The sequence below is a fragment of the Phasianus colchicus genome, chromosome 16, assembly GCF_987193195.1.
Source record: "Phasianus colchicus chromosome 16, bPhaCol1.hap1.1, whole genome shotgun sequence".
Lineage (NCBI taxonomy): Eukaryota > Metazoa > Chordata > Aves > Galliformes > Phasianidae > Phasianus > Phasianus colchicus.
In genome coordinates, this window is record NC_143451.1 from 10522338 (window position 1) to 10543845 (window position 21508).

A 21508-nucleotide genomic window follows, 5' to 3' on the forward strand; every position below is an offset into this window, starting at 1 on the left:
GGCAGGGACAGGTATCATAAAGCCAAGTGCTAAGTTTTAGAGAACATCATTTTCTCATACATAAAAGATCATATCACTATCTATAGTATAATCCTCACTATAAGGGGCTTTACTCGTTGCTGCTATAATTCATTAAAATTCAGCAGCAGATAAATAATGAATAGACATGCTATTTACTTACTGCAACACAAGCAGTTCTTGCATTTCCCCGTGATGGTAAATCCAAACCAAATGGTAACAGAGCACAGTGCCCTCAATTGCTCCCAGCTCCATGCTGGGCACCCAGGAGGATGGCACCAAGGAGTCCATGCAGCTCAACACACAGTGAAAAATCCAACCCAACAACAAAACCCTAGACCAGAAAATGACCAGCCCGGTGCTTTGAATAATAATGTGAAGAAAATGCTACAAAGTTTTATTACATCTTTTTTTTATTAAACTTCTTTTCCTTTTAGATGCATGTACACTTTTTGTAGAAAAGTTCAACAATAACTTAACTGAATTTGGATAACAAAATACAGTTTATATCAACATGTTCAGAAGTCTTACCCTGCCTTCCAAACCACAGCACACACGTATCATGTTGGGGCAAAGAAGAGCACAACTGGGCAAGAAATACTTCTCTATTTCTACCTCCACAATTCCCAAAAAAGTCAGCTCTTACTATTATAATAATACTTCAAATAACAAAGAGCCTTCAGCACCAGTTTAAGTCAGCCATTTCAAAATGTTTAAAAAAAAAAAAAGCCTACAATTGGAATGCCTTGAAAAATATATTTTTTTATATACAAACAAAACAAGCTACTGTTTTCTTGATTCTGACTTCTTAGAGTGAGTAAAAAGGCTTGAGGCCAAGCAACACTAACTGAAAAGTGGCTTATTTTTATAATTACACACTATACAAAAACAAGGAGTGCAAACAGCATCCAATTTACACTGCTGTACACCTTTGGAGAGGCAGTTTTCCTAATTTAAGCAGCTTGTCTAACTGCTTTCTCAGCAGTTCTTCTGCTGGCTTTTCACTCAGAAAACACCTGTGCAACTCATAAGCAAAAGACTTTTGATGCTTTCCACTTTGTTTCCTCTCCCCTCGTTCCTCTTGCCACTGCTGTCTCTGATGAGCATTTCTCTACAGACCAGCTTTTCTTAAGATGTGTAGCTCCTGTCTCTTTAAATGACAGCTTAATACTTGTGCCTGTAAAAAGGAAGCTTCCAGAACACACCTACCAGGATAAGATGCTGTTCGCCATCTAGATCTGAGATTTTATTACCACACTTGGTCTGAAGTCAGTTTTTAGGTGAACATTTCAAGCGAGGGAAGAGATGACAACCAGAACAACACACAAGAGACTCCAGGAAGAGATGTGTTGGATTGAGGCAAGTTGAAAAATACACTTGAAAATTTGGCCAGATCACAATTTTTCAAGAACATCCATGAACTTTGAGACTTCGTGATGAGTTGTGGCACCAAGGGGCAGGTGCATCAACCGCTGAGCAGAGGAGGAAAGAAAAGGTTAATACACATCAGTAATTTGTCATTTTTACAATAAACGATACTGCTAAATAATTATTTCAAATATTTATCAATTAACCATCACGTATCAAATCATCTCATATCAATATATTTCTCAAAATTGATGTATTTGTCATTTACTCACTTTTTTGCTTAGCTCTAGAACACAGGGATACTTACTGCATTGTGAAAGAAGTTGTAAAGGTGCTTTGCCCATGGACATCTGAAAAACAGATAGACAGTTCTCAACCCATTTTCTTATAGGGACAAATCTGCTCCCAGTTTCAGCCACCCCAACTACTCCATTCAGATTCCAAATACAAACAAAGGCAGACCATAATAAAAAGGATCCAATCAGATCCTGTCCTTGAATGCTGCTAGATGCAAAAAAGCATTTATTAGAGTTGCAAATTTGTTCAGTAGAACTCAACTCATAGAACTGAGCAAGATCAGGAATTTTATTTTCTGAAATACATACAACAAAAGCTGAAGAGAAGAGAAACAGAAACATTTTCCAAGGAAGGTTAACTCACATGTCCATGTTTTCTACTTAAGGCAGTTACAAAGAAGTGAGTTCTCTGCTGCTACCTGCTGCGTGTGAACTAAAAGTGCCAGAGCAGGCAATTACTGCCTTCTGGTATATAATCCTTGAGTCACTGCATTTTAAGACTATTTTGTCAATATATTTGTGTCTATTACTTTACAGTGTATGATCCTTCACAGCCTGTAAGAGAAGGGAGCAAGGATTGTACTTCGGATCAGCCAGCAGTCTGAAGTGATGTGTCAGAATCACAAATCTCCAAAGTTGGAAAAGACCTCCAAGATCATCCAACCAGTGTGTTACTACCATTGGTGACCTAAATACTGTACTCAGATCTTTTCAGAACTCCATTTTCTGCTTTGTGCTGCTGTAATGCAAGTGGTCCCCCCTGACAAGCACAGCCTTAGCCACGTCCTCAGTTCGCATTAGTGCACAGATGTTCCTGAATCTTCAGTTTAACGTGGGGATCTTTCTTACCACCACGTGAAGCATTTCTTACAAGTTTAAAGGAAGTATTACCATCAGTATACCCAGTGTACTCTGATAAGTACACAGCAATATAACAACACTTTGTGCTTTTCATAACACAAGACTCCGGGAAGTCAGAAGGCCATTTGGTTGATCAGGAACACAGAGCAATTGCAAATCTACTCAACTCATCACATTTGATATCTTTACTGTTGCTTATAATAAGGAAGTACATGAAATAGGAGTGAATTGTGAGTGAAGCTTATTAATTAAGAAGGAAACTACTAGCACTGTTGCAACATATAGTGATTGATTATCTGGCTACGATAAAGATTAACACTTACACGTGCAAGTTCTCTGTAATTATATCCAGAGCCAACACACCAATGGACTGCAGTATCCTGTTTCTACAAGTCAGGAACAGGCAAACAAATTCACCCACGTACTGGGGACCAAGGTTTTGCCATCTAAGCAATATAAACCAGAAAACAGAAAGCATCAGTTCAGTAGCAGAGACAAACGGCAATATTTGTGTTGCTTCTCTCCTGTTGCCACTTTCTCATTCTCCAGTCTGCTCTAGAAGTAGGGGCATTTAATTATAGGAATTCAGATTCACAGTCTCCCCTCTGATTAGACAGCCATAGCAATGCCATGATCACATATTCTTCAGATTACTACAGTTATTTCAGATGTACCCAGCCAATAATGCATTACTGCATAAGAAATACTAGGGCCTCACAGCTATGTGAATACAGAACCGAGTCAGATCAGTGGCCCCATCCAGGTTAGTGTCCTGGCTCTGTGACAAGTATATTTGTTTTGGTCTTCTGCAAACGAGACATATGAAGGGAGATGCCCTATATGCCCTCTGTCTGAAGGAATGGTTGCTGAGGAACAGCGTTAGCTCATATAGACCTGAAGGAAATCATTTTCTAGATACGCTCATCTTCAAGAGCTCTTCAGCTTCCTCAGGGCTGGAGTGCTGTTTTTATGCTAACTGTACTTTACAATCTTCCAGCAATGTGCCTGCTTTTCAACCTATATACCTTTCATTTTCACAGCATTCCCTGTCAACCAAATTCACAGCTCCAAGTAATACAACCTTAATCCAGCTTGGTTTTTGCCACTTTAGATTTCCTTTAAGGCTCCTGACTCCTGTTTAAGAGTAAACCATGAACAATTATTCCTTGGTCACCATCAGCACATCATGTGTGATTTTGCAGACCACTGCCATAGCCCCAGGCTCGGATGCCCAAGCCATGTCAAACAATTCCTCTCACAGAGGTCAATCCATATCTCAAGAACCACCACCAGAATCACACACAGTATTAGAATATTTACATAAATGATGCACCTGCTTTTTCCCCCCCCTCCCCTCCTATTACTTTCTTATTGACTCCTAGCATTTTCTTCACATTATTATTCAAAGCACCAGGCTGGTCATTTTCAAAGAGCTAAAGACTGTATCTTTATCATGTTCCTGCTGTAAGCCTGCTGTTAATGTTTCCAGAAACAGGCAGATTTCAGGAAGTGTTTACTCACAGTTTCAGCATTGTTGCTTTCTGACGATTCAGATCTCTCAAAACCAGATCGACAACGCCATGGAGAATGTGTTCATCATAGGAAAGATGATTCAGTAACAGCCTCAGAGCCCAGAAGTTATTCTAGGAAGAGACAAAATAAGGCCACTAATTCAACTTAATTCTCAATTATTTCTTAAACAAAACAAACCCTAAAAATAACAAAAGATATTAAAGGCCAATAAAGCTTCAGAGGAACAAAACTAGGCTAAATGCACGCAAAAATCTCCAAGTAGGCGTTACATTCATTTTAAATATAATCCACTTTAATCTCTTCAAACAGAAGTCAATCTCTAGGACTCACCCCAAATGCCAGGAATATCTCTAGGAAGGAAGTTAAGTATGGGAGTTCACAGATAACCATCTGTTGTACTGCTTGCACTGCAAGAATAAGACAAGCCTCCTGGTGCAACTGCAGGAAGAGATATAAAAAAGAAGAGATTGATATTTAAAAGTCCTCTTTCACACTACTTGTATATTGCCTCCAGTCCAATCAGCAGTAAGTTACTACCACTCCAATCACATCTGCTGGATGACAGATACTACATTCAGAAGAATCTTATGAAGACTGAAGGAAAGGTGAATAGAACAGATACTTTTACCTATATAGGGTGTTTCATGTGAGGATCTCAAAAAGTCCCACCTAGAAACACGAGGTCTCTCACCAGACAGAAGCAGAAGAATTAATGAGACAAAATGTCTGGCCCAGGAGTAGTAAAGCTAAATGTAGCCCACAAAAGAATTAGGAAGAGAATAAAATTGCTCCTTAGATAGGTGATTATATTTAACAAACTATTTGTTTCAAGACCCCTTTAAACATGCTCCATTACATCTGAAACCATCATTCACAACAAACTGAGAAATTCCAGGCTATTCTGAATTTGGAGACACACTATCAGTCTCAAAGGACAGCCTCCTATCTGAACCAAATACAAGACTACTCTGAAAAGTTAATACAGACTCACTGATTACTAACCATCCCACTTTAGGGGATACATAAATTTGGACAGTGATGAATTAAAACTTTTGGATGGATTGCAGATAGTGCCAGTTCTGAATACAAAAAATAAAAACAGTCAGGGTCTGTTCAGGTAACAACTCTAACCTTTAGATTGTGCCTAGACCAGTCCTATGCCACTTCCCCCAAAACTTCAAACCTCATCTCAGAAGCTCTTTATGATAATCTAATTGTTTTCAATACTGCAGTACCTTCAAGTATCTTGCAATAAAACAGTCAGTTCCCTTGTTGACAGGTGCACGCTTACCTGGGAGAAAATACCAGGTGGGAATGAAACATTAAGTTTTGCCTTCAATTCCTGGAAGAGACCATCACTGGCAACCAGCACCCCCTGCAACAGAAGTAATGAGTTGTGAAGAAGGGAAAGGGTGCCTTCACACGTATCAAACTACGCCCAACATTTAATCTACTACTTCAGTGTGCTTTTAATTACTTTTCAGTGTTTTTACAAATGAGGTTGATTGTTCATTGTACTCAGAGAAAGCTGAATCTCTACAGCACTAACTAAACAACGACATATAACCTCTTAATTTTAATCCACTGTGCTTAGCAGACATTTATTTCTGTTCTTGTGAAAAAAATATCCAGGCACTGTCTCTTAGAGCTATTTTAACACATTTAAATTTCTTTCCTATGCATTTTGCTGTTACATGATTCATCTCAATATTAAACAATACAGAATAGGTATCTGGCACTTAGCTGCAAGCAGAGTTAATCTATTCGTTGTTGCATTTACCACTCACAAATAACAACTTCTTGTCAAGTATTACACTGGCACATACCAGAAGAATTTTTGATGAGGTAAAGTTAACCTTAATATTTAAATGAACAAGCCAACGTTCACATGGGATGAAGCATTGTATAAAACCATACAACAGATTCTTCCATCTCAGAGCACAGGACCAGTTACCTGTTGGAATGCAACTGGGGGCTCTTTCACTGTCAGAGGACAAAGGCGCCCATTTCTTTCCAGAAAACAGCTACTACCCATAATCATGATGAAGGAACCCCAGCATTTAGGCTGAAATACAACAGAAAATTTGTTTTACGGGATCAAATACGTCTTTAGCAACTTTTAATGATCAAAATAAGTCTCCTTGATATGCATTCTCTTTCTTCTACCCGCCTCTAACAGAACTCCCAGACATGTCTACACTCAAATTACAGGTTAATGTTTGGGGTTTCCCAGTTTGATCTGTCATGTTGAGAAACAGCCATTTTGCCTCACCTGTAAAGACGAGGCTTTTTTCCACCTATTTTAATTCTATGGAACATGAACAGAAAGAACAGACCTGCTGCTGGTGTAATCATTGCAGCCCCATTGAAAAAATTACACTAGCACAACTTAACAGGGAAAATTTCTCCCTAACAGCTGAGTGGTAAGAACATAATTCAACATATACATATGGCAAATTTTCTCATCGTTCCATCATTGCTATGGCACACTGCTACATTCACTGAAGCTGCAAGAGCTGCATACAAGCAGTATTTATCACAATTTTATCAGTAAAGCTCCAGCTGAGTCAATGGATCGCTTACAACTTGACACGTTTTGTGAGAGCACAGAAATGCTATCTGAGAAAAACGTTTGCAGACTTACTTCCACCACACCCCCAAACAAATCCACCAGTATACAAAAGCTTCACAGAGGTGTAAACTACTCAGAGGATTCTGGCAGTAAATCCTTTCATTAGATAAGCAACTGGACAAAGCAGGTAAGGTACAGAACCACTAAAGAGGCCACATAAATAGTTCTAATATGGACTCACATTTCTGTACAGTGACAGATTGCTGTAAAGGAGTTTGAATGCCTGCCTAATCAGAACACCATCTTTCATTGGAGACCCTGTCAGAAGAAAAAAATTAAAGATGCATCTTTTACTCCTTGAACAATCATAGAATATGAACAAACTCAAAATATTATTAAAGGCATACTCCTACAGAAACCTAGAGGAAAAACAAGTATCTACAGCTATTTTACTATATTTTACAGCAGTTTTTCCTATTCAGAACCTCCATCAACTGAAATGCTATTCTGGAATGCTGTAAAAAAAACAAACAAACACAAACAACTGAATACAGTTTAGACTAAGCCATCACAGCAGGTGACCCATAACAAAGTCTTATTATGCAAATGAGACTACAGTATCCCATACTTCTAAGAACTCTAATAACTGAACATCTCCAAAAATCAATCTTTCACTTCAGAGTACATTTGACAAGTAGATCAGAGGTTGGTGGCCCTGCCTGTGGCAGGGAGTTTGAAACTTGCTGATCCTTGGGGTTCCTTCCAACCCAAGCCATTCTATGATTCTATATACAGGTCACGAGACCCCTTCCATCAGAAAACTTTCATTCTTGAGATATAATACCTCACAAAGCTAAGTTATGTACTGCCATTTATAATGCTAGGATATAATAGAGAGCTTTTTGTTTTCTTTTAATGGGTTGTTCTCAGCAAAACAACTTCACAACTGACAAAAGGTAACGTTCTCTGTGAAATGTACTACACACATTTATGCTCAAATATAAAGACACTCTACCTGCTTAATGATCTGCACTATGCTTTAGTCCAGACAATTTATACTTGGATTCAGAGTCCCCCCCCCCAAACATTTCTGAATTTAAAGAGCTGCAATTAAATAAGATCCTAAACACATAAGAGGAAAAAAAAAAATAAAAAGAAATCACTTGCCAACAGTAACCCATGGCCCAGGGTCCTGAATATCCTTTCCAGCAGGGACACTGCCTGTTTTGAATATCTTCAGGTAGACCTCAAACTGAAGAGGAGTTAGTCGGCACGCAGTGCAGCACGCAAGGCTATTGATGGGAAACAACAGTGAATGTGTAGCATCAATGAAGTCTCCAGTTTTACACAAATAGAATGGGATTTTATCTCGAAGGTCTCTTAGCCTGGAAAGAAGAAATAAATGAGTACTTGATTTCTGTTTGTGCAGAAGCTTTACAACATGTATGCATACACCCAGTTAAGTCTGACAACTAATAAGTTACATCCAATAAGGCAGAATTGAGCTGCAGTGCTGTATTACTTTCACTTGGCAAACAGCTTTCAAAATCCTACTGCCTTTCATTCTGTTTTATTAGATGAAGAAAAAGAGACTGGGACACAGTTTGAGGGCAATGAAACAAACAAAAGCTATTTACCCTTTGGTGTCATTGCATTTCACAGCTCTCAGGTAGCGAACAACTTCTTTATAGCTGGAGAAAAAGAAAGAGTGGAAGAGAAAGGAAGTGTTAAGCTCTATACAACAGGTCAATCCAATTACTACAGTTAATGAAGCAAAACAGTAGTTCTCCTCACATAAAAGCACTGTAAAACAGGACAGTACAACTGGCAGAAAGAGACTGCTGAAAGCTTCAAATGCCACTTCTGAATACAGCAGATATCTAAATTAATCTGCAGATCATCTCTGTGCACTAAAAACAAACAATAGCAGGCTAAGAAAAGACAAGTCTATAAGAGGACTAAGATCGCTTTTTAGTTTTAAAACTGTCCTCCAAATAGTCAGCATTTGATGAACTGATTTTGTTTTTAACATTGAATTCCAAAAGCTACTGAGATTACTGAAACAAAACAATGACCGGATTCTAACAGTTTCAAAGAGTACTGGTCTTGCTAATAAGTAATGGCAATAAACAGCTTCAAATATATCCTCTTTTGTATATTTCCCCATAATGCAAAATTCTTGCAGATGCTAGGAAAGCACGGTATGGCAATTAGTAGCATTAACAAATACAAAAGTTGGGTTTATGAAAACTGAACAAACAGAGCAAGACCAAACCAATCATACTTTGTATTTTCTACCAGTTTCTCCACTCGAGCCTCTACGACAGGAAGCACTTCCCACAGAAACGTTTTCCTTCCCTTCTGTGTCCTTTGCCCTGTGGTGTTCTGCCCTTTCAAAACCGTGGTCAATAACACATGATCCCATGGCACAACATTCAGGCTGGAAACACAAGAATGAAGAAATGCTAAGGACTCTGTTGGTATGCTACAATGTGTTTCACACAAAGACTTATTAATAAAACATTCTGAAGTTTACAGTTCAATTTCAGGGAAAGAAAATGAAAGGATTTATACAAACAAGAGCTTAGCCATAACATCAGTTTCTCACTGTGCTAAGGATTGGATATAAAGAAGAGAATACTGAAGCCTTCCAATAAAGCACACACCTTCAGCGCAATCAGTGAAAGAACCATTCCCTAAGTCAGTTTACAAATCAGCCAATGGTATAAAAATAAATTCCATAAACAAAGAACATACCTATTTGAGAAGGCAAAACAGTGACATGGAAGTGAGATGGACTGAAAAAAGTTAACAAATTTCTCGTATAAACTTTTTGGGAAGTCACACAACACCAGCATCTTCTGAAGTCGTGTTGTGATCCTGTGTTTTAAAAAGAAAAGCAAAAGCAAAAATAAAAATCTGCTACCTTTAAGTGAAATAATATTTAGATTTTTAAGAAAATCCTGTGCAAAACTGCTCCTCAGAGATTATATATAGATTTCTTTAGTTGAGCTTCAGAGAGTCTGGGTCTATCTTCAAGTTTGTGCTTTAATATTTGTAACCAATATGGATATTGCCTCTATGTTATTATTCTGATATTTCATTATCAATGAAACCATGCATTCTGTGGTCTCAGGTTTTAAAGAAGATCCCCTCTAAGTACGTGAGAAACACTGAAGCAACACACTGTGAGCTCAATAAGGAAGCTGACTGACCCAAGTCAGTGAAACCATTTTTGTCTTAACTGAAAACTGGAGAGAACACACTAAGGTAAAGAAGAGCTCAATTATTTTGAAACTGGGGGGAAAGGCAAAAAAAAAATATATACTTTACTGTTCTTTTAAAGTAAAAAATTAATAAATTCAAGAATAGTCATTTAAAATGAAAACTGATACAGGATTTAGGTTATACCTGTCACAGAGGTGAGAACATTAATTGTTTTTGAGTGTTCCTAAAAAAAAGTTAATTCTTAATTCATTAACCTTCTGTTGCAAGTGAATTTCAGGTTAAAGGTGAAAAGCTAAAATGAGAAATGAATTAAGCCAAGTGAGCTGGATGTCCTCATTCATTATCCTCTGGGGGAACTTCACTATGTTACATCCCTGACTACTCCATCCCAGAGGAGGACTACAAGACTGCTGTTTTGACTCTGAACAGGTGCTACTTATTGTTAGGCTTACTAACCACAAGTAGCCACCCAACACCATCTTCTGGTCCGGCCTAGAAGAACACTCCTAGACTCAAAGTACTCCATCATCCTGCCTTTGAGTTCCCTCCCCATTGTGGGAGGGTTGACTGCTTATGTGGCTGTAAAACAAGGCAGACGTGGCTCTTGTCCTTCACAAAAAGGGAGTAATACACAACAGAGCTGCTAAACAATCTAGCTGTACTATCTGTAAAAACAGCTATAGAATATGATAGTTTGCTGAGGTCTCTGCTTACCAAGCTGACTGGTAAACACTGTTGTTTATAACCTTGTCCGTCCTTACCCACTCGCAGCCCACGCATGCAGGCAGCTGGCTCTCCCTGCTCTGCTCAAACAGAGCCTAGTAGAATACAGCAAGGTCCTACTGCCTGATGCTACAGAACAAATGGAGTAAATACACTTATTTTAGAGCTCTGCAAGTTTACTTTTGTTTTTTAAGAGCTAAAACATTCATTTTTCCTTTATGCCTTTGAATAGAAGCCCTTTTAAGTGTGCTTCAAGTGTAGTCACAAAGTTTGCATCCGGCAACCATCTCTTACTATTATGTAATAAGCCAAGTCTTACCTCTGCAACAAACAAGGGACAGCAAGCTTTAGTGAAGCAGTATGACCAAGGTTCTGCCAGCTTCTGTGGGGGAGCAGGAGAAAGCAAAGTGGTACGTTTTATTTCCCTTTGAGAAGCAAATAAAGATTATACACTAACTATGGAACTGGATACTCACAAAGCAGGGTCTTTATGAAGGGTTATCTCTCTAGCTGCTCCCAGAAACATGACAGCACAAGCTTTAGGACTCTCTCTTTCAGCCTGATTTAAAAATCTTGTTACCAGTGCATAAACTCCAGAATACCTGAGAAAGTTAAGTAGTCCATGAGAAAAAGCATCTGCAGTGACATACTTCATAAGATGTAAGGGGTCCATAACACTGCTTGGTTTTGCTAACTCAAAAGGAATTCGCAAACAGCATCACTTAGTTTAACCTTTGCTAACTCAGAAGGAATTGCTTAGTTTAACTTTTGCTAGCCCAAACACACTCCCAAAAAGGAAGCCTTCTCAAGTCAGCAGAAAGGGGCCAATGAGAGAACAATGGAAAGAAATTGCAGGGGCACGCAGGATGGGAGAAGAGCTCAAAACTGGGACAAAGGTCAGAAGGACATGGCGAGGAAGACTACTGACTTCATCCAGGGACGACCACCAGGTGGGGAGGAAGACATTGAGTCTTCATCCAATGACCACCAGAGGAAGCTACTGTGTGTGCACTAGGGGGAGGGACAGTATGTAAGTGAATTCCTGGAAAAGTAATGAATACGTCAATAGATCTTGGGAAATACTGCTGAATACGTATGAGCTGGGCTTATAAAAGTATTGAGATCCCACTCTGTAGTGTGCAAGCTAGGAGGAGCTCCCCCTTGTACCCAGCGCGTGGTGCAGCGCTGAAATAAAAATGTATCTGCTCTGATAACCTTACGTGGGTTAGAGACTTTGATTCTGCAAATCACTGGTTTGAAAGTAAACTGATTCACCTTTCCCCGAAAAGAATCTGTGAAACAGGAACATGGTGTGTGCTCTTAAAATTCTGAAAGTAACGCCTGTGCAAATGCCATCAAGTAAAAGCCAAACTCAATTCTAACAAATCAGTAAAAACACGAGGGTTTGTTTCATGCTTTTCCAAGTTGTTATAACCAGGAATACTACCATCTTAGCATAGCACAACAGGTATCTTTTAAGATGTGTTTAAGATGATTCTTAAAATATATCCAAGTTAAATTCAGTTTAATTGCTTACGGATCAATTAAGATCCCTCCATTACGTTGCTACCATTTCACAAAACTACTAATGTTACTTAAGGAAAGAAAACCTGCAGCGACCAACACATACTGCTAATTCTGTCATCACTTACTTGTATACAATCTCTGTGCTGCGTGATCTGCAGATACCACACTGACCAGGAGGCAGCTTTGGGACACAAAAGCACTCGTGCTCTGTGGGAGCTATTCTCGCTCCAATTAAATACTTATTATATTCCACAGAAAGTTCCTGGATAAAACTTATTAGAAGGTTTCCTAAGAGGACAGAGAGGTGGAGATGTGAAACTTTTAGTGCAAAAAATTATTTCAAAACTAAAATAAAGACATTCATAGATACCCTATGTAAAATATTTGATAAATCACTTGCACCCAATCTTAACAGCCAGGCATGATTTGTTGCTTCTTCCAAGGGGAAGAAAGCAGGACACACAAGCCTGGAACTGCAGATCTGTCTGGACTGAGTACGGCCCAGACGGAGGACAGCAGAAGCGAGCTGCTATCTAAATAACTCACCAAGTCTTTACAAGGACAGTTGTGGTCCAGACAAGCTGTCCTTGTAGATTACAAGTAGAGCCACAGACTGAGTAGCCACAGTGAGCCAAAGGTCTGCCAGGACAGAATGAGAACACTGTGCTTACCACCATGCCGAAGGTCTGCGTCTATATCTGTGAGCTCCAAATTGAACATTACAAGAACACCAGCCAAGGCAAAATCACGTTGCTCTTTCCAGAATTTGCTTTTGTTATGTGCATTGCAGTGACAGAGGGAAGAAGTTGTCCAATTCTGGCACTGTTTCATAATAAGTGAAAGACAGAGAAAATCATTTTATTGTCCCCTAAGTTAAGCACATCAAAAGTTAGTTCCTCTCTATAAGTGAAGGACTAGAATTCATTTTATGTCTTGCTTCTGTGGTTTTGCCTAGCTTTGTAATTTGACAGGTGAGGCAAGAGGACAACGTGGCAATGCTTTTCTACCATAACTTAAAAAGAACAATGATAATAAAAGAGACTTCCTCCCCCCCCCCCCCAATAATTTACTCTAATTCCTGAATACTTATGGAGACAGGTTGACATCTTCCTCACAGAATATACTATGAGATATCAAAGCATTGTTTCTGAACATTCACCCCAACTTTGCAAACAGTTCAAAGTTTTCTGAATTCTACAAAAAACCCCACAACCTCCAATCAAACAATGAAGCAAGCAATCTTCCCCTCCTCCTCAAAGCAAAACCAAAACCCATCAACCAACACATCACTCCCCACACCTCATCCCTCCCCTACTTAGGGTTAAGAAAAACTAAAACTTCAATATATGTGTAGTGCAGTGAGAAACAACCTGATCTAGTAATTGCATTCCATGAAGCCCCATGCAAACAGGATGAACATATGTTTGTATCAAGTGAATATCCATTCCTACAATACTGGACTACTGGAAATAAACCTAGATGGTGACCATACTTTACTTAACACAGTGAAGCTGATGGATAGCAACATTTAGAGTAGGAACTATTTAAATAATCAAACTCTACATAGCATTTATTATTTCAGTGTGCATAAGAGTGATTTCTTTTATAGATTGCTAAAGAATTCAGTTTACTCAAATTTGAGCATTTCTTGATTACAGCTCTTCCTTACCTCAGAAGCCAGCTTATCACAAATGTAGCAGTAGCACTGATTACAGAAATCAGCATTTTTTCCAAGGGGTGAGCATGTTTCACATTCCATTCGTCTACAGAATTGAAAAACAGAACATTATTTACAAAGCAGTTCGTGCATTTATCCAACTCTACTTACATTTTCAGCTGTTAGAGTTTTAACAAGCCTACATGACAAGGTTGAGTATATGTGGGAAAGGAAACCTCCATATTAGCCTCCACATCATTGAACGTACTCAAATGAGTGTATTGTACAGTCATATCTTGCATGGGGCATCACATTTGCTTGTTTACAGAAAGTAACCACTAGTTCACACTCCTCATCCACAATCTCTTCACATTTCTTCTCTTCCAAGGCAGTCTTCACTGTATAGAAGAGAAAACAGTCTGACTTAGTATGAAAAGCCAACAGTGTCATTACAAAATCAACCAGCTATTGATACTTATTCTTTAAAACTTTAAGGCACAAGCTTTCTTATTATTTCATCTGGAGCAAATAATGAAGGTACATTGGCTTGGAACAAAAGATTCCTACACAGTCAAAAGACAGGTAATAATAAATAAAGATCTGATCACCACTGAAAATGGTTCAGAGAAGTTACTGATATTTTAAAACTATACAGTAGTACTCTTTAAAACAACCAACGATGGCAAAGAAATGTTATGAGACAATGGCAGTTCGTTTGGTTTTTATTTATTTTTGAATTGTTTTGATTTCCTTGCAGCCCAAAGCTACATGACACAAAAGTGTCATATCTCATATTTTACTTCAGTTTGTTTTAAAAGTTAATTTGCAGCACCTCATAGTTGAGAAGAGCACAGCACTCACCCAAGGGGTCTACTATGAGAACTGAATTCCCATGTGTGCTGTCATCTTCATCATCACTGATCAGGATCACGTCTCGCTCTCTCTCTCCTTCAGAGGGCCCCATACTCACTGAACTCCAAAGGAAAGGCCCAGTTTAGCAGAAAACACCTCAGAAAAAGCAGGAAAGGTAGAAAAGGACTCTTCCAAACCCAAGCTCTGGGTACATCACACCACGAATAGCAACGTTCAACACTTCACTGGAATCAGAAGCTCAAACAACATCCCGTTTTCCATCCACGTTTGAGAGAACGCTAAAAAAAAAAACAAAGCAAACCAAAGAGGTGGGAAGAGAATTGAAAAGAAGAAAGAGGAAAAAAAAAAAAAAAGAAGAAAAGGGTGAGACCCGGCATTCATCTGCTGGGCCCACCGTATTTCACTGCAGTTATTTCCCCTCGCAGACCCGCAGCAGCACCGCAGCCGCCCCTCCTCTCCCCGCCCCAAACGCTCCCGACCTCCCCCAGCCCCCCGCCCGCTTCGGCCCTCCCTCAACCGCCGCCCCCCAGCTGAACGCTGCGCTCCCACAGGAACCCCCCGCCCCATCACCCCGCTGACCCCTCACCGCCCCGATTCTCGCCCGTTCCCCACAAGGCTCGAGGACCCCCCAGGACCCCCGGGTTACCCTCAGCACGCATCTATGTCCTGCCCGCCGCCCCAGCCCGCCACTCTTTGAACAAATAATCACTTCCGAAGCGGTGCCCCCCGGAAGGGGTTCGGGCGGTGACGCTACGCGCGCTACTTCCGCCCTGGCAGCAAGCTGGAGGGTCGCTGGGGGCCGCCACCTTTGATGAGGGCAAAATGGGGCGGGGCTGTGGGGAGCCGCCATCATTGGTGAAGGCAGGGCGAGGTGGTGTCGTAGGGAGGCCGCCATCTTTGATAAGGGCAGAGCGGGTGGTTTCTATGCCTATTGGGTTTCTGGCTCCTCCTGCTTGTGTAGATAAATGATGGAATCATTGAGGTTGTAAAGATGTGTGAGATCCCCAAGTTCAACTCATCTCAACATGCCTGCTGACCACGTCCCTCAGTGCAACTCCTCCACAGTTTTTAACACCTCTAGGAATGGTGACTCCCACCGCTCCCTGGACAGCAATGCCAGTGCCCGACTGCTCTTTCAGAGAATATGAGATAGTAAGCTGGAGAATGCAAGATGTAAGGGGTCCATAACACTGCTTGGTTTTGCTAACTCAAAAGGAATTTGCAGATAGCATCGCTTAGTTTAACTTTTGCTAACTCAGAAGGAATTGCTTAGTTTAACTTTTGCTAGCCCAAACACACTCCCAAAAAGGAAGCCTTCTCAAGTCAGCAGAAAGGGGCCAATGAGAGAACAATGGAAAGGGGAACAAACAGGGTAAGAAATTGCAGAGGCACACAGGGTGGGAGAAGAGCTCAAAACTGGGGCAAAAGTCGGAAGGACATGGCGAGGAAGACTACTGACTTCATCCAGGGACGACCACCAGGTGGGGAGGAAGACGTTGAGCCTTCATCCAATGACCACCAGAGGAAGCTACTGTGTGTGCACTAGGGGGAGGGACAGTATGTAAGTGAATTCCTGGAAAAGTAATGAATACGTCAATAGATCTTGGGAAATACTGCTGAATACGTATGAGCTGGGCTTATAAAAGTATTGAGATCCCACTCTGTAGTGTGCAAGCTGGGAGGAGCTCCCCCTTGTACCCAGCGTGTAGTGCAGCGCTGAAATAAAAATGTATCTGCTCTGATAACCTTACGTGGGTTAGAGAGTTTGATTCTGCAAATCAAATAAATGTTTCCTATTATCCAATCTGAAATCCTCCACCCTTTGCATAAAGGAAGGGAAATTGGCATCAGAGCAGGGTGTGCTCCTGCTAGTTCTCTTGGTGTGCTGCAGAAGGGGTGGGGAGGTCTTGGTGGTCCTTTGGGGACGTGTCCCCCTACTCACTGTGACTGTGTTTGGGCACAGGTTTTCTGAGGACACCTCTTTTCCACCTTGTTTCCACTGCTTGGTTACTGTTTTGGACTCACTGCTATTTCAAGGATGTTGCTTTTATTATAGAAGCCTTGTGGTCAGGAAGGATATTTATCATATATAAGTAATACATCTGGAAGTTATAAGCAGAACTATAACTTTGAGCAAGCTCCTTAATTAGGCACCATGGCAAATATTCAGGGATATTGCTCTTATTGTAACATAGATAAGCAGCACATCTGGAAGTTATAAACAGAACTGCAACTCTGAGCAAAAATGGCAAACAGTTCTGAGACAACACAGGTGATGATCTGCGTGCAATTCCAGCAATGTGACCCTAAACACTTCCATTGCAGCCAGGCCCAGCCACTGTGGCCATCACCCAGATGGCAGCTGCTCACAGAGAAAGGATTTTACTGCATTTGGTTGTCCCTAATCACCAGACCGATCACAACAGGCTTTTCCTACCGCAAACCCATCAGGCGATCAGTGAGGAAAGCCCACATCCAGCAGATGTTCAGGATTTCCCAGTAACACTAGATGGTACCAGAGCTCCACGCTGAGGCTCAGGCATGCTTCACCCGTCTGAACTGAAAATACTCCAAAAATGGAAATTCTGAAACATGGAAAGCTGAAGATGTAAAGCTGTAATATATTAATAAGTTGTTGGCAAAACAGTCACCTCTTTTGTGGGAAGGAGTAGACAGGGGAATTATGAGTAAAATAAGCACGCATTTCTGGTTTTCAGGACAAGTGTAATACAGTAATTTTGGTTAAAGATTATCAGCAAGGTGAAGCTATCACAGGAGCTGGTAGGAAAGCATTTGAAGACTAACACTCGAGGAATGGGCATCTTTCAATTCTAGTAGTTACTTCATAGTTTGAGGATTATCTAGCAAGTATTTTAGTTCAAGCAGAGACTGCCACTAAGTGATAAAAATGTGATGTAAATACATTTCTTGTGTTGGTAATAATAAAAACTACTGAAACAACACTTGGAATATGATCACCTTTTTGTGCAATTGGCTGCACACGTTTTTTGCTACGTGCTGCCTGAAATATTCATGTGTTAAAAAAATCCCTTCCTGAGAATGAATATTTATTCTATGAATAATCCTTAATGTTCATAGCTTTCAACACATTTGGGCAAAATGTTTCAAGTTTCTGTGCTTACAATGAAAAATTTAAACTTGACACCTAAATAGGTGGCGTGATTTCAGCTGCATGGAGCACCTTCTGTGGAGACATCATTTCCTTCACACAGTTGCCTCTGCAGCATGACAGCGTTTTAACAGCTGAGAGTAACTCAACACAGCAATTTAGGTGATGAAATGAAGTATAGAGATAGCAGGGAGAAATAATAAAGGCAGAACTGGCGCTTGGCCAGAATAATTTCTTGAAAACTCTACTCTCATGCAGAAGTCTTGTGGTTTGATCTGATGGCCAAATATGGTCAGGACTTAGTGCTGCATTTCATCCAAAACACAGCAAAGCTGGTGTTTCCCCTCCTTCCAGATGAAGAGTTAGCGTCGGCGGCTTATTTTTAGTGGTTTGGATGTAAAGTATGCTGGTTAAATTTCATATGGCCTGAGCTCAGTCTGCTCTACCATGCCAGGTTTCATGCCCAGAACTAGCAAAGCTCAAGGTCTGACACCACAGGCTCCTTCTTCATAGTCTTCATCCTGTAGGTCAGTGTTAGGACCTTGTTCTGCTGCTTGCTGGGGCTTGTGTTTATCAGGTGCCTGGGATGGGATTAAGGAAGATGAAACTCTATTTGGGGATATTTGGTAGCCTCAAAATGAGACAGTAATTAGCAGCAGGCCAGGAGGTGTGTAATGTGCAATACACATTAATCAGCACATTAAAAATGAATGTGCCATGTCGTGTAGTGGTGAAGTGGACAAGGAGCAGTCTGGAGCAGGTTGGGGCGTTAACTGAAGATGCAGAAGACTTCAGCTCTGTTGAATGAACTGCAGGTCCAGAGGAATGGGTTTCTACCACCAGCTCCTGAAGCAGAAGTGCAATTTTTCTCTGACCACAGCAGCAGAGCAAACAGACCATTAAAATGTCCATTAAAAAAATAAATAAATAAATATATATATATATATACTCATGTCCCATATATATTTACCACTGCTTCATTCCGTTGAAAGTCAAAGGCCCATTTGTGTTTGATGAAAGGCTTGGGATAGATCAATTGACTGGAAAAGGCTTAGAGGATTTAAATCTACAATTCCACGTGGACAGGTGCTAATCCACCAGTCTGCTGAGCCTGAGCAAGGTGCTGCAGAGCTGTCCAGGCACTCTGACTCCAGCCTGTACTTGTTTGGCCCAGAAAAGGTTGATCAGTGCTGGAACTGTAAAAGAGATTCTTCTAACTGAGCTGCTGGGAAAAGAACTCGTGCTTATTTCTAGCTACCTTTGGCATCTCTGCAGAGTTGTTGCCTCTGTTACAGGCAAGCTTTCCATGGTGACTTTAGTCTTTGAAGTGCTTCCTAGTGCACTGTAATGAGCTGATGAAGTGTTGTCCGCTGTGTGCAAGCAGCTCTGCTCAGGTTTCATAAAGAAACAAGGTTTGCGTGGTTATAATGTGTGTGTGAGTGAATGAGGGGCCCAGAAGTCATCGAGATGGGAAGAAACTGTCCTTGTTCTCCAAAAGCCAGGGTCTCGCTGTGAAGGAGGAAAGGAACAGTAGCAGAGCAAGGAAAAAATGCGTTAGCAGCTCTGTGCCTCTGTTGGAATCAGAAAAAGCTTTTCCTTGAACTTTGGTTTTGTGAGGAGATGAGATTTATGTGGTGACAGCTGATGTAGGAGTGCAGCCATTACTGAAATCTGATGGCAATTTCAACCAAGTGGACAGGAGGTAGAAGTACCAAAAGCAACAAGTTCCTAAAAGTGATAAGAGGTGTGTATGTGAGAGAGAAACCTTCTGTGTATGTCTTTCCTGAACAGCCATGATCCAAAAACTTCAGCTCCAGGAAGAGATGGGACAAAGTTTCTCCATCCTCAGTAGCATTCATGAATATGAGCCACCAGAGACTCCATGCAGGAGAAACAAGCTGAAGCTGAGAAGTGGATTTGGCTGCTGAGGATTTGCTATGAGTGAGGTGTTCATCAGGCTGCTCTGGTACCTACCAAGTGGGACAGCCCTAGTAAAAGTTGGTTTACAAATGTATCAGCCATGAGGCACGAGCCCATTGGAAACTGAGCACCCTTTCTTCCAACACTAACGGGATGATGAGGCTTTGTAATGCTTACAGAATCGAAGACAAGAATGGCAAATGGGCAAATGACCTTAAAGATCATCTAGTTCCAACTCCTGGACAGCAAGAAAACATTTCGTTTAGCTCTTTTCCCTCCTAATTTCTTTCCATAAGACCAAATAAAGGAGAAAAGAGATGCTGTATGAGAGACTGCTCTCAGGGTTGGGCCCTGTAAATCCAGTCTGTTGGCTTTTCAGGGGGACACTGGGACAGGAGCATGGCAAGGATGCTCCCACGCTGACTCTGACGGCCGTGAGCCAGCCCACACCGGGGTGGGAGACAGCAGAGGAGATGCTCCCTGCTGCGGCATGGCGGCAGTCAGCGGCTCGCGATTTAAGAAACAGATGAATATGAACCGCGTTGGAATGCCTTCAAAAATCTGCTAGCACTCTCCTCCCTGCAGAAAGCCGACTAAATCCCTTTCGCATTTCAGGCTCCTAGAGAGACTCTGAAATATTATCAGTGCTCTTTGACACTCTACCTGCCCCTCATCCCACCTGGCTTTCTACAAAACACATTTCCTCTGCTCTCAGGAAGAAAAAAAGTCAGGTTCATTCAAACTCTGACACTTCTCTAACACCGGGGTGATCGAGTGTCCTCCATTTTACTTTTGGTATTTTAATAGGGTTTCCTTTTAGACCCTTAATGAGTTTTTATTCCCCTTTGTGTATCAGACGCTTCAGCCTGACCGACAGTTTTACTCACCCCATGTGGAGTAATCCGAACAGCCAGGACAACCTCTTATTCCTGTGGCAAGGCTTCCTCTGCCAACATTCCTCGTTCCTCGCAGCCAGGAGGATATTTTGACCCTTTCCTCGCCGCCATCCCATCCATCTCCCAGCCCTGAGAAAGGACCTTCCTGGGATTCAGCAACAGGAACATGCCCAGTGCACAAGTGCATGCAGCTCTTAATCAAGGAAGGGAAAAAATAAATTAAATACACATAATAAATAAATAAAATATGTGAATAAATTATTAAGATCGTCAATTATTAATAAATTTTAACAAAACAAAAGTTCAAATGATGTGTATGTTGGCAGCCATACTGGGTATGTTGCAGCTTGTGCAATACACATTAATGAGCAAGGTCCAGCTGCAACAGCCCCATTTATTTCTGATGCATCCCAGAGCTCAGCACAGTGTGAGATCAGAACGTGGGATAAAGACATGAGCCCGAGCTGCATGGGCACATGGTTGTCTCCACTGGAGGTGGCTGTTTTGCTGTCCTTTAGCCATGGGCTCAGGGAATGCCATGGTGAGGGCTGCAGGACCTCTGCTGGGATGCGTACTGAAGATGTGCATTGTCCCCTGGGTGCCGACCTGTGAACAGTTTTTTTTGCTTGGTTCTGCATTTGGGGACAATCTCAGTGCCTTCTCCCATCTGCAAGATAAGTGGAGTGGTTTTAGGCATTTCTTGTGCTTAATTACGCAGGTCCAGGAGAGTCATATAGTTTAAAAACATATGCCATTAAAGGTTACATATTAAGTATGGCCTTGGTTTTTTGATGTTGCAGAAGGTTTAGCCTCATCTGCTTAGAATTAGGAGGTTATTATTCTGCGGAAGCTAATCCAAATTGCCTGTTATCCATAGGCAGAAAATTAAAGGAATATTTAAGCCCA

General features: G+C 41.0%; 1 protein-coding gene across 4 annotated transcripts; it reads right to left on the reverse strand.

Annotated features, from left to right (window-relative positions):
• Window positions 1-413: 413 nt before the first annotated feature.
• Window positions 414-15424, reverse strand: LOC116237438 (uncharacterized). Of its 4 annotated transcripts, XM_090151267.1 has the most exons (21): window positions 15303-15424; window positions 14882-14934; window positions 14645-14752; window positions 14052-14181; window positions 13796-13889; window positions 12798-12948; window positions 12252-12414; window positions 11076-11201; window positions 10919-10981; window positions 9406-9528; window positions 8933-9088; window positions 8286-8339; window positions 7816-8033; window positions 6890-6966; window positions 6031-6141; window positions 5368-5451; window positions 4407-4514; window positions 4065-4186; window positions 2867-2989; window positions 1694-1736; window positions 414-1490 (listed from the first exon to the last, which is right to left on the reverse strand). In XM_090151267.1, coding segments are annotated over exons 2-21 (2133 nt in total). In that variant the 5' UTR covers window positions 14883-14934; window positions 15303-15424; the 3' UTR covers window positions 414-1412. The 4 variants fall into 4 exon arrangements, with proteins under 4 accessions (XP_090007393.1, XP_031462473.2, XP_090007394.1 ...); XM_031606613.2 differs by having other exon boundaries at window positions 14645-14934; XM_090151268.1 differs by having other exon boundaries at window positions 14645-14934; window positions 15366-15384.
• Window positions 15425-21508: the final 6084 nt, after the last annotated feature.

Coding starts and splice junctions, on each gene's coding strand:
- LOC116237438 (XM_090151267.1), bottom strand. Junction 12,415..12,797: donor CGCAGACCTTCGGCATGGTG/GTAAGCACAGTG, acceptor CTGTCCTCTTAG/GAAACCTTCTAATAAGTTTT. Junction 6,142..6,889: donor ATCTGTCACTGTACAGAAAT/GTGAGTCCATAT, acceptor GTTGTATTTCAG/CCTAAATGCTGGGGTTCCTT.